This window comes from Rhodamnia argentea, chromosome 6, assembly GCF_020921035.1.
Source record: "Rhodamnia argentea isolate NSW1041297 chromosome 6, ASM2092103v1, whole genome shotgun sequence".
NCBI classification, from domain to species: Eukaryota; Viridiplantae; Streptophyta; class Magnoliopsida; order Myrtales; family Myrtaceae; genus Rhodamnia; species Rhodamnia argentea.
Window position 1 is genome coordinate 12,794,765 of NC_063155.1, and position 13,851 is coordinate 12,808,615.

A 13,851-nucleotide genomic window follows, 5' to 3' on the forward strand; every position below is an offset into this window, starting at 1 on the left:
AGCAGTTTTGCGTCGCCTCCAAATAGGACCCATGTCATTTGATGGTTGAGATAGAGCAGACTTATGTGAACTGAATGTAGAAAATTACAAAAAAAAAAAAGTCCTAAATATGTTGCAATTATTCCAATTCAATCCAAAACCTTTTAAGTTAACCAGTCTAATCCTAAACTTTTTAATAATTTTCCAATGCAACACATTCAATCAATTTTGGCCGAAATTCACCGACGTGGATATCGACTGTCCTAAGTGGTACCGCCCGACGTTAGCAAAGTAGGCATTTACTTGGACAATTTTTGCAACTTTTAAATAGAAGTTTTGAACTTTTTGAGTTTATTATTTTCTTTTTTTAATCTTTTCTTTTTCTTTTTTATTGCGATCGATAAGGAGTAGCGGCCCCTTGCTGGCCACTAGACGAGGACTTGTAAGCACTTGTTGGTTGCAGGTGAGGCCAGCCCTCGCCAAATCAGGCGAACCCTCACCCAGCCCTCTCTGGCCACCTGTGGAAAGGAAAGGAAAAAAACCAAAAAGGAAAGAAACAAAAAAAAGGAAATATAAAAAACATCGAAAAATTGAAAAATTCATGAAAATTTTAAAAAAATTCTCTACATCGATATTGGCCATGCCATGTAGGACGAACTCTGACTGGACCGCCTTGCCAATGTTTATTGGGTAAAATTGATCGGAAAAATTGAATTGGACAGACTTTGACAACACAATCTGCTAATTCATTAGAGTAAATTTGCTATTACTCCAAGAGCGATCCCAATCGCTTATATCGGATAAGGCAACACTTAAAACCATTAAAATTCCGCATATAATCCAAATGAATGTATAGGACCACTGTTGAAATAACGTGGGCGTACCTAGATTTGTTCCATTGCTGGGAGGCCGATCACACATCTGGAGTTGGGACAGCTGCGTCCGGATGCGAGTCATCTTGGAAGAATGAGTCAAACTAGGGTTGACAATTCATGCATTTATTTCACAATTAAGTTTTTTCAAATTCACCAATAATCCGAAAATCTCACATTTATTAATCTCGGAGATATTTTACCACGATAAATTCAGTCCTAAATTTCAATTTGACCAATTTAATCATAAACTTTTTAACAATTTATCGATATAGTCCTTTGGGACAAAATTGATCGGAAGTGGCTGATGTGGCCGTCGACCATCCGAGGTGGCATGACCGGCACCGATGTGGACGATTTTATAATTTGTTTAAATTTTATAATTTTGTGATAATATGTTTTCCTTTCCTTTTTGTGACTCTCGGCCGCGGCTAGAGAGGGCTTGCGAGCTCTCGCCTCGTGGCCGTTTGAGGGTCATCTACCATCATCGAGGCCTCAATGATCCCTCAATGCCCTTTCAAGTAGACGAATAGTGGAAAAGAAAAGAAAAGAAAATTAAATTTTTTAAAAATGATGCCATCTGTGACACGTTAGATGATTAGCAATCACGTCAGCAATTTTCAACCAATTTTGACTAGTAGGACTATATTGGCAAAACGTCAAAAGATTTAAGGACTGAATCAATCAAATTGAAAAGTTTAGAATTGAATTAGCCATTGACAATTTCAACGCAAAAGTTTAAACTGATAGATGGAAGAATACCGCATATAACAAGAGTAACACATAAAATTTGATTGGCGTGGACAAAACTACATGGGAAAGGGGTAGATTTTGACTTTAATAGCATATTAGAAAGTTCAACTCAAAAGCTTAGACTAATAAATGAAGGGAGATCATATGTATGTAAAGAGTTATAAATCACATTATCAAGTGATGTGAGATATCTATACATAATCTAAGTATGTGTCTATTAAACAAGTCAAATTTACAGTACTTATGACATGGTAAAATATAACTTTTTACATGAACTTGTAAAGAATGTGTCTAAAATATATATTAACGTGTCTAAATAAGTACCAAAAAATATGTTATATAACATGGATGTAAAGTTAACCTATTTAATAAATATGTCTAAACACAAGGAAATAGTCAACTCGCAAAATACGTCCGTTGTTCATGTATAAATGGGTCAACCTATTCATATACGACTATTGTTAAACTCATAAGAGCACGCTTAATTACAAGTCACGTGTGTCGCATGGATGAACTGCATCCCAAATTATTAGTCCTAGACTTCTAGTTCAAATGGGCAATGACTATTTTTTAATCTTAGTGTCCTCTATATCAGTCCAGAATTTCCATGCAATTTCCGGTGGAGGCAACTTCGTCCTATGTAGGATATTTTTTAAGATACAGTCAACTATTCCGATAATATGGTCAAACAAGAGGAAAAAAAAAACATATGTTATCTAGCGAACACACCCTGATCAAGAATAGTATAAGCCGAGAACGCACGGTCAAATGTTGACTTTTATTTGCCATGAAATTTAAAACTCAGCAAATGACTGGAGCTTGAACTTTCTATGAACACCAAGTAAATATTCTTCACCTTTGCAGTTGCCTCGACTTTGTAAAAAGCTCATTTGTCTAAATGGGTAAATAAACAGTTGGAATTTGTGGAAGAATTCTACTAAAAATCCTAACCTTTGCTCAACCGATGCAATAGAATTGTAAGCCTTGTTATTGATGCGATCAAGTACTACATCGTTTCACAAATATTACGATCAAGTCTTTTCGTCGGAGATTGCCTACACAATAGCCGAGAATGGGGGCATATTCTAGTAAAATTGACACATCGGTGAAATCGCAGATCGAGCTGACCACAGAAACAACTAAGAAATGCCCATCCGTCGAACGATGGAAGACTTCGTTGCGTCATTTGAATGGGTTTCGGACCCCGATTATAGTTCATGCACACAGTTTAAGACCTTCCTATAGGAGACAATTGGCGACAAAACATTTTCTTTGTTCACCAAATGTTGTCGCTGCTTTTGGAAGAACTCAATAGCTGCTCCAAATATTCAGGCCCTAGATCCTCAAGCACCACCTGATTCTGATTCCTCATTTCCTCATCTTTCTCTCCGTCTCTCTTGTCCGACAGCCTCTTCCTCATGGAATGCCTCCTCTTCAGTGCCTCCACAGGAGAGCAACCACCTTCAGAAATATACTCCATCCCCTTGAGCGACTCCATAACCCTTTCCTGTGGGAAATTGAGCACGGCCAAGGACCCCCGCAGTGCGAATGCAGCTTGGTCGTAGGCTAGAGCGGCGGCCTCCGCCGTGTCGAACGTCCCGAGCCAGACCCGGTTCCCGTGCCGCGTCGAGTCTCGGATCTCCGCCGCATATTTCCCCCACGGCCGCCTTCTCACGCCTCGGTAGGACTTCCTCTTCGACTCTAGCTTTGCAGTCGCGAGGCTCGAAGTGACCTCCTCGTCGCCAACTCCGGTCGAGGATGCGGACTCAGATTCGCACGATTCCTTCATGGTTCCCTCTGCTATGACTTCCAACAGAAGCCTATCTTGAGAGTCGTCAAGGTTGAAAGGGAGTGAGTTGTGGCTAGAGAGAAGCTCTTCCCAATAAAAAGACTGGGGGTCGTTGAAGGAGTTTGGTGGTGATGGGAGTTTTGGTTTTTGGTCATGGGAGAAATAAGATTCCATTTTCAAGGGCGAAGAAGGAAATAGCGTTGCTGATAGATTCAGTGTGACGGAGAAGATGACTCTTATATATACACGAGAGTGGGGATTTGATTTTATGGGAGATTAACTGAACATGGGAAGATTCAAACATGGTGGGATGCTGGGGACAAAAAATTTCTGAAGTACGTTATTGTTGGTGTGGACAGAGGATTTTAATACATGAGATTGGACAATTTAAGTTATCAATATAGGATTTCATATTTGGAAGACCACATTTTGAAAGCCACGTAGTAATTGAGCACGTGAGTCAAATGTAAGCATGGCGGCTGGTTGTTGGACCAAAATCAAGTCTAGAATGATTAGTCTCAATTTCATAGTGATCACTAATTTCTTAGAATTGAATTAACCAAATAAAGGATTTGATTACGTTGCTTGCGGTCCAAGGACAATGCCCTCTCCTCTTTTTCCTTCCCTAAGTTCATGGCAAGAAAAATAGTCTGCCGTGGATGGCACGAGATAGAGGAAAAGTTCAGCTATTCCGGTGTCACATCATCCATATAGTATTCAATTTCCCTTTTATGGCCGGCAAAAGAATGGAGAGGTCGCTAGCGATCCTCTTTAAGCATTACCATAATGGTCCCATACTTTTATCGTGAAATGTTCGATTTGAGCTATAATTTATGGAGTATGTGATTTCGATAAGAATGCTAGTGTAATCTCCAATCTGCCAAGCGAAATTTGAAGGAACCATGATAAAGTTTATGATTCATTTCGACTTTTGGGGGGCTTATAGTAGCAATAGTCCCCTGCAACTTCAATTGATGCAACCGATGTCTTGCTTATTCCATGGTGAGCCTCGTGGGGGCCCATCGAATCCTAATTGCAAAATTGTAGCTCAACAAAAGAAGAGACATTTATAATACCATCAAGTGGAAAGAATCAATACCGAACTGAGGACAACAACTAACAATTTACTTCATTTTTCGAGAACATACGTTTTATTGAATCTAAAACTTGTGCCTCGGGGCGTTCACACTTATCTATGACCTAAGGGACAAAGCGCACACGAGTCCGAAGACTTATCTATGACTATTGCCCGAAAGAACTGCCTCGAGGAATCCGAACTTGCAATCCCTCAATCAAAATAGTGACAACCAATACAAAATCCTATTTCTTTCTTATCGTCCCCGTCCACATTGGTAGTCAAGACGTTTCCACGTTCGTGGACTCGGCACTTCCTCGACAAAACACGAAGAAAACAAGTAGCGTTTTGATTCTCGATTGTGATCGGTCCAGAACAAACAAACCCAAAAAGCTGATGCAATTCAATAAAGAAAGTGGAATTTTCCCAGCGATTACGACAACTTGGAACATGTTTCGTTTCCTCACATTGGACGTATGTGCTGATTCTAATGATGTGAAAGGAAGGAAAGACCCGACCATACTTTAATATTAGTCCTAACTACTCAATCCTAGGATCCTCGCGCGAAGCTTCACTCGGTGGAAAAGTTCGAATTGACATTTCCGCCGATAGTGGGAGAGCCACAATCAAAGCGCTTCATGCGATTAGTCAAAAGAAGTCCACAACAACCATAGCATCATCACCTTATTGCTTAGATATTTTGTTGAAGTTTGTTCGTAAAACAAACAAAAGTGCCTTTTCTTTTATTCCACATAAGGGATGAGAGAGTGTAAGCCACTTTATTAGTTAAAAGGCTATTATAGCCTTTCAAATAAAAAAAATAGGTAAGTGGATTAGACCCCGGTGTACTTGCGTGTGGGTGTGCGATTATTAGGCGCACTTAGCAGGATTGCATGGTTCGAATTGGCACTTGTACAATAATTGATTTTTTATTTCAAAAGTATAATAATAATTAACTATTAAGCCCCATCGAGATGGTGCAACTGTTCATATAGGAATTGAAGTTTATTTTTTTATTTTTTTTATTTTTGAATTCTTTATTAATTTTTTACAACCTTCAAAGGGTTGAAATCTTTCAGACATAATAGTTTTTGGACAATGAGTATTTGTGTCCAAATAAATTGTATTTTCGGACAATGAAAAGTGTTCGAGTAAACTATTTTCGGATACAAAGAGTTGGGTGAGAATTAACTACTTTTCGGACGTGAAAATGTGTGTTCTTTTCTCGTTATATATTCAACTATTTGTTCATTTTCACTACTTTACTTCTTCAATTTTTTTTTTAGATTTTCAATTCTTTCCAAAAGAGATAAAGTCTTCTTTTCTGATTGTTTTCTATAGAATTCTTGAAGAAATTTTAGAATTGCTATATAATATTCTTATTTGAGACTGAGGTTCTTTATCGGTAACCATTAGAAACTTTGTAGGGTAAATAATTCCTTAAAAAGAGTGCTATCACTTCTCAGATCTAATTCTACTGTTCATCCCATTTGCTAAATTTTTCAACATATTTTTTTCAAGTTCATCTTGAAAATAAACTAGGGTTTGTAAAAACATACTCGATTACGAATCACATATCAATTCTAGAAAAATAATCCAAGCAAACGATCAATACCGGCATAATATAATGATAAAAAAACAAATTAGAAGAATATACCAGAAAATTTGTTGTTGAAGTTCATCCAAACTTGGGCTACACATCTCTGCGTAAAGGCACTCTACTCACTAGTCTTCGAGAAAGTAGGAATACAATTGATCTTCTCACAAGATCGAGGCACAAAGAAAATAAGAACATTCAGAATGCCATCACGGCCTCTATTTTACTTTTCTCTTAATTCTCTCTATTCTATGCTAAATCTGCCACATCTCTACGCTAAATATTACCGCATCTCGACATAAATATTCTACTATGTCTTTGCGCTTAATATTATTGCATCTTTGCACTAAATATTTTCCCTAAATATTTGTTGTATCTCCGAGCTAAAAGAAAATTAAAGAAAAAATACAAAAAAAACCCTTAATAAAATATTGTGGCTTAACTCGCCCACATACCTATGTAGCACGAACTCGGGGTACAGGGCGTTTTTTGTGTGTCGTACACGTATCGGTGTACGAAGCGCCGGGACATGCTTGGACACACGGTCAATGCGTGTCCGAGCTTCCGACATGTAGTCAACAAAAGGGACACGCGAGTCCCGGGTAATTTGAGAAAATTTAGCTAAGTGAAACCAAAATCTAAAAGCCCCAAATTGCTAACCTAGTCTTCTCTTTGTCTCTCTGCTCTCGGCTCTGTCTCGCCTTGCCCCTCGCCGCCTCACCATGGGAGATTAGAGTTTTGAAGTGGGAGGGGTCGGGGCTGAGGAAATCGTGAACTACGCCTCTTGAAACTAGGTGGATTGGAGATCCACGATGACGGAAAATTAAGGTTTCCTGCTTTTGGTTGCAATGGCGACAGGATGACGATGGAGGAAGAAGATGGAGACCGAAGGGTTATAGAGATAGACTTTGAGATGTGAAAGATTTTATGGGACCACAGCTAATCGCTCTAAAAGTTTAAGCTTATGGAAGAAGGGATGATTTTAATATTTATATATTCCAACACTCCCCCTCATGCTTAGTTTGGTCTTTTTGACTAGTACAAAAAGTGAAAATATTCATTGGGGAGGCAAATAAGAACCCGAAAAGATTTGAATTCGGGACCTCCCGCCGCTCCGATACCATGAAAGATTTTATGGGACCACAGCAATCGCTCTAAAAGCTTAAGCTTATAAAAGAATGCGTGATTTTAATATTTATATATTCCAACAAGATGGAGGCCCAAGGGGCTTGGGCTGGGAATTCTTTCAACCGAATAAAGGTTTTATTGTGACCGAAACAAAAAAGAGAAGAGAGAAGGGGTTTGGACTTACACAGAGAGAGGGTTTTGATTTTTAGTGATATTTTTTTTTTCTGAATTCATTTTATTTTAATTGGGCTTTAATTTCTGTATTAGTAATTTTTTTAATTTTAGTTTTATTCTTTTTTTAGGAAATAAAAAAAGCAGGTGAAATCATACAAATAATAATTTATCATGTATAAATAAAAAAATATACATTTAATATATAACGTGTCCCAGCATGTCGGAATTCTCTATTTTTTTAGCAATCATGTGTCGGCGTCTCGTGTTGTGTCGTGTCCCAGATTCCTTGTCGTGTCGGGGCTACATAGTCACATACTCGTGATTTCATGAACCGGTAAGGTGCAATCCGAAATATGAATGAGCGGTCCAAACAAAGAATTATTGGAACTGATAATAAAGAAATCAGATTTGCGTCGTACATTCATCAATAAATATAGGCCAAGTCGTTGATTATAGAAAAGCCTATCTTATAAGGGTATGCGAGTTTATTCTCTCCATGCATTTAAGGTATACATATCAACAATTTGGGTAAATCAATATAGCTTGCGCTAATCATTTTTTTTTTCGAGTAAAACTATTATATTTTACATTGTTTTATGTCTTGTAAGGTCTAAATAGTTCTTCCAATTTTCTTTGCCCTCCAACTAGAAGACAAGACTTAGTACTCGGGTGCATAAATTACGATATTCTATGTCCTTGAATTGTTGAATGTCGTCGTTCCAATTTTTTGGGACCAAAGACTTCATTCACCTTAGAGTTGATATTCACCTTTATTACCAGCTCAATTTCTATTGTGGGCGTCATTGTTACTTGCAACAACATTCAATAGTTGCACTTGGATGGAACCGATATTCTAATTATCAGAAGCAGACTCTAATTGTTAGAATGACGCACAGCCCAACTGATTAGATTCATTGGGGGAGCTATAAAAAATAATAACAAATTCTTAGTTGCTCCCGATGCACATGGGCTGGATGACGTGAATTAATGGCTGGCTAGAGATGTATTTTTTTACCTGAATATTAGCATTGTGCATCGGGAGCGACCAGACCGCCAACACCCGACTGAATAATATATATATATTTTTAAAAATAATATAAACCTAAACCCGTACTATTGTTCTCTTTTACCTCGCACAAACATGTAAAAACACACATTGAATTAAGAGTAAAGCTATTTTCACGTTGTCTTTGAGCTAAAAGACACCATTTTGAACTAATCGATTGAATTAACGAGAGGTAACTCGATGAATATGTCATTAATGAGAAAATTTTAAAGAAAAATCACAAAAAAATGCGACCGATCCAATGATTAGACTTGGACCGAAAATCGATCACCCCTACTGCAGGATACCACGTGGGTTTTTCTTTGGACAAGCAGTCCTACTTTAGTTGACGATTTGGAAGGATCTCAACCCTTCCTTCATTGATCTCAGATTGCGTGATGAAAGTAGTGATAAGCCCAACAAGACCTTTGATCTAGGCCCATCGACTGAAGTTACCCGGGACCGGGATGGGCCTGGGGGCAAGGGAAAAAGACTGCGCTAGCTCCGATACATCAAAAGACAATATGGTGGACGGTGGGTTGGCCGTCATCTGGGTAAATTTTAACTCATTTTCAATTTGTCAAGGCCCTCCCAATTCAAAAGTAACCCTCGGGACGAAAAAAAAACGGTCGGACGGTTTTAAGATTCCACTAAGCATCTTTATTATCGAAGTTTTGCTATGCCTCCACTTAAAAAAGAGCAAGAACATACAATATGTATGACGACAAGAAGGGTTCTGCTTGGGAAAATAGTTTCCCATAGAAGATGGACACATTCATCTTCCTAGCATAACACAAAACTCCCTAACGGCCTCTCTCTCTCTCTCTCTCTCTCTCTCTCATTTTTCTCTTCCTTTTACGCCAACTTCATCCCCAACCGCTAGCACGAATCTGAACCTGAGTCTCCATCATTGAGCATCAGCAAGTGAAAAGAGATCTCGACGCATCGAGGTAGAGCACGTAAGAGACAGAGAGATTGATCCTTCTCAATAGAAAATAGTGTTATATTACATCTATGATGTGGTTTGTTTCATGAACGGGTGCATATATGAGACACCATTTGAGAGGCCTCGCGAAGAGATGCGTTTGAAAGGGTATCATCTTCTTATCTATAAGGAAGTTAAATATAATTTTCGAGGGGCACGTTATGAGAGATAACAAATGAATAGAAACATACAAACGAACTTACGTTCTTTCTTTCCTTCCCTCTCTCCCTCTCTCAAGAACAAAAAAAACGAACAAAGGCTACATCGTCCCTTTGAGAATCGATCGCATTTACGTTTTGAAACGTGAATATTTTTCTCTGTGATCATATACTGACCACTGTGAGTTGAAGATTCGATCGAAGACACGTCGATGATTCAATGCACATTCCTAGGCAATTCCGCAATCATATGTCGATAGAGGTTAGTAGCATTTCTCAATGAATTATTTACATCCTTAGGAAAAGTTAGTGGTCAATTTTTTTCATCATCAATGAAAATGTTGTGGCATATTTTATTGTTGCTAATGAAAAAATATTATTTAACTAATTTATCCAAATGATATAAACAATCAGTTTTAAGAAAAACAATTCACATAATTACTTTTTTCATGAAACATACAAATCTTCATACAGTATCCTTGTTGCACACATTTTTCATATACATGAAAATTCAAGCTTCAATCTCTTACATCTAATTTACTATTCTAATTATCTCATTGCAAAGTAAGAAGTACGATGGATAATCATCGATAGCTATCTTCGACATTCAAAGGAGGTATAGTATGCAAAAAATTTATTTGAAACAATTGCACTAGTCAGTTCAAACAAGACTATATATGATAATCGACTTAAAGTCCCTGATCATAATTGATCCTTATCTGAACTATTGGAAATCCAACACAATCTGAAACTGGCAATGACCCGAATCCAATCCGGATGGCTGGCGGAGGGAAAAAGTGAAAAGGATAAAAGCAAAAAAAGAAATGATAAGAAAATAAAAATAAGAAAATAAGAAAAAAGTAAAGAAGGAAAACATAAGAAAAGAATAAAGGAAAAAATTAAAAGGTAAAAACTTAAAAAAATGTCACGTAGGATAGTCGACGTCCACATAAACGATTTTTAGTTAAAATTGGTCAGATAGATTTATTGGCAAAACGTAAAAAGTCTTAGACTCAATTATCAAAATCAAAATATTTATGTCTAAATTGAAAAAATGCAACAAATTTTAGACTTTTGGGCCAATTTTCCGAACCGAGTTGACCCCCTGTCAAAATCACCACATTTAGCTACCGTGAAACCTTAACCAATGTACGTCAAAAATAGTTTACATCCGTAAAAGTTAGTCAATCCTCCATATGCCTTGTCCTATATAAAGAATTCGTCGTAGGTTTAATATAACAAAATTGAAGATTCATATGATTAACATCGAGAATTTGAAAGTAAAGGACATTCCAAATTCTAAATAATGAAAAGCAAATTACCATAACATTTGCAGACAGAATTCTTTCCCAATGCTGCGGAGATAACACCGAGCAAAATATAATATGAGATATACTTCGGGCTAGCCCTTATGTAGATAGGATGGGGAAAATTCCGAAGAATGATATGAAGTGCTCTCATTTTCTCAAATAAAGATATGAAGTGCACCTTATTTCAAGGAAGGGCCTAGTTGAAAGGCATTTTCGTCTTTTATGATTTTATATTTTTTTCCTTTTCTTCTTTTTCTATTTTCCTTTGTTTTCTTTGTTTTCTTTTCCTTTTCCTTGTCCTTTCTCCTCCCCTACCCAACGTGAGCCTCAGGTGAGGGCCAGCCACGCCACCATTAGGTAGGAGCTGCCCTCGCATGGGCTAGCATCGGGGCGACCCTCACCCGGGCCGGCATCTGGCGAGGGTTGCCTCTTGGTCGCAGTGGCATTGACATAGTAGCAGCCCAAAGCCGAGGCATGTTTCTGTCAGAAGATTGTACTCCGTGTTCAGTTCTGATTGGATTTACGGGATGTTTGGCACCGTTTGTGCTCTTATTGCTGGCGTCTAGACGCCACTTTTCGCTCTCGAGGTCTCCCAAGCTCGTGTCCTTTTACATGGGTTGGGAGACGATGAAGCACGAGGTGAAGAAGATTTCTCTGCTGTTTTATGCAACCGCAGTAGTGACTATCATTGTTCATGTGATTGCGCATTGTTCCTTTGGCATTATGGGAGGGCGGCTCACTCTTCGGGTCAGGGAAAGGATGTTTGCAGGTAATTAATTCAACCCAAAATCATCGCTAATGCCTATTTTACCCGTGTCTACGCAACCGATATTCTAGTAATGGAGGATAACCAGTTGCGTTCTTGATAATTTTAATGGTTTGTGTTGGATATTTTAACAGTTTTGATGTATTTCTAAAGACTTTGATAATAGTTATAATCGACTATAAAGTTTCTATTTTGTAATGGTTTTACAATGGCCGTGTAATGGTTTTCTAACGGTCATATAATGATTTTGTAACGTACGATTTATTTCTTCATAAATCATCTATTATTCTACAATGGCTTTATAATGGCTTTCCAACGGCTCTATTTTGTCTTAAATATAAATTGAACTTCAAGAGATAATCTTATGATATACTGAATTACCAAGAGAATTTCCTTTCCTTCTATTACTTTTCCTTGCCGGATTATTGTGATGACCCGAAAACCCACACATGCTTATGGGTGAATTACTATTTAATGAATTCGGATTATAGCCTTTATATGGACTCCAAGGTATTTTTAAATGATTTTTAAGAAATTTTTATGGACCCGATAGTATTATTAGTGACACGATATGTTGGAATTAGGTCTCATCGGGTCAAGTATGTATGAAATTGGAATAATCGAGGACTACATTGGGACATGTGGCCGCACGAGGACACATATGAGGCCACGTGTCACTACGTGCCAAGGCGGTTTGTCCACGTGGCAACCGCATGTCACACCTTCCATATGCTAAAAATAGGAGCAAGTTAGTACTTGATAGTTTAAAATTATTTGGCACAAAATTTGAAATTCGGCTAATGTAAACACAACAAAGCAATCAAGCACGACAAAGTAGAAGCACAATAAATCGAAGCCGGTGACAAGTCTGTTAACTCTAAGCATGACACGTTATAAGTCGACTCTACCGCAAGTAGCCGACAAGCATGACAAATCATAAGGCGACTCTCTCGCGGGCTACCGACTACAAGCCGAGCGGTCTAAGATGACTAAACCATTATAAATAGAAATTGCCGTTAGTTCTTTCAGCAGCTATTGTAAAAAATTTTGTCGTTATTCTACTAGACCATCGACCCTCTCTCTCGGCCGTACCACTGCCGTTCACGACCTCCGTTCACCGTCGCCAATTAGTCCGTCAAGCCGATCGCCGCACCGTACCCGCGCCGTTCGTGCGCGACCACACTAAGCTATCTGCCCTTTTGGCCGTTCAGCGTTCCACTTCCATCCATTCGTCTATTCATTTGTCTAATCATCTGTTTGATTTCTCGCTTCGTCGAGGCAAGTAGATCTCTATTCTTACTACCATGCTTTTTATGATTATGGATGCGAGTGTTGGTGTGGCATCCCGTATTTTGATTTACTTTCGAAGCTTTGAATGAATGAATGAAATGTCTCATTGATGTATTTCAGTTAAATCTCGCTTAAAATTGATCCCTCTTGAGAAGACTAACCAAATGGAAATGGCTAGCTAGGAAAATAAAGTACGTGGACTTAAGAACTTGATCCTAGACCGACTCTTTGGCCATGAAAATTGTCAAGAAAATATTTTGGACCATTATAAGCAGATCCTAGAATGGTTAAAGAATGATTCGGGTGATACCCTACGCTTGGATCACGGGTGATTCCGTTTGACCTTGTATGGGTTTCGAACGTCCCTAAATCATTTTCTAACGATCGTGTCCATCGGGACTAGTAATTGACCCTCGCAATTACATGACAACCAAAGTCGCCATGGCTCGAGTAATTCTTAAACGTGATATTAATCACGGGTCGATACACGTAACTCCTAAAAGCCGCCCGTTAGTTTGAGATGCGCTGAAATTTCAATTAATCGATATTGATCGCGAATCGGATTTTGAAATTAGACGTCGGACCTTTAGGAATTCTAATAATTATATTTTGGACGTTACCTCATCCGAAGTTCGGATACTTCGCGGTTCGCCCCAAAGTGTTAGAAAAGTGAAATTTAAACTAGAAATGAGAAAAGACGCATTTACCCTTGGAAAATACGCATCAAGCTATTTCGATCAAAGGGCATTTTGGTCTTTTCCCCCTCATGGCCAAAATTTTGACTAGTCAACTTGGGTAGGAAATTACCAAAACGCTCTTCTTGGATTTCAAGAGCAAAATTGAAGTGAATTATTGGTGGACACATAAGACTCCCCACAAGACTCTCTCTCTTCTTTTTCAAGACCAATTATTCAACCCAAAATATCTACC

General features: G+C 38.3%; 2 protein-coding genes across 2 annotated transcripts in view; one reads left to right on the forward strand and one right to left on the reverse strand.

Annotated features, from left to right (window-relative positions):
- Positions 1-2,853: 2,853 nt before the first annotated feature.
- On the reverse strand, positions 2,854-3,593 carry LOC115725880 (ethylene-response factor C3-like). The gene has a single exon (XM_030655522.2). It carries the CDS (start codon positions 3,565-3,567, stop codon positions 2,881-2,883), a length of 687 nt encoding a protein of 228 aa, XP_030511382.1. The 5' UTR covers positions 3,568-3,593; the 3' UTR covers positions 2,854-2,880.
- Positions 3,594-11,440: 7,847 nt separating this feature from the next.
- The window catches only part of LOC125315611 (ABC transporter B family member 10-like), a 54,339-nt gene continuing 51,928 nt past the window's right edge, over positions 11,441-13,851 (forward strand). The window contains exon 1 of the mRNA XM_048281043.1: positions 11,441-11,634. Coding sequence (XP_048137000.1) covers positions 11,478-11,634 — 157 coding nt within the window. The 5' untranslated portion in view covers positions 11,441-11,477. The remainder of the gene's footprint in view (positions 11,635-13,851) is intronic.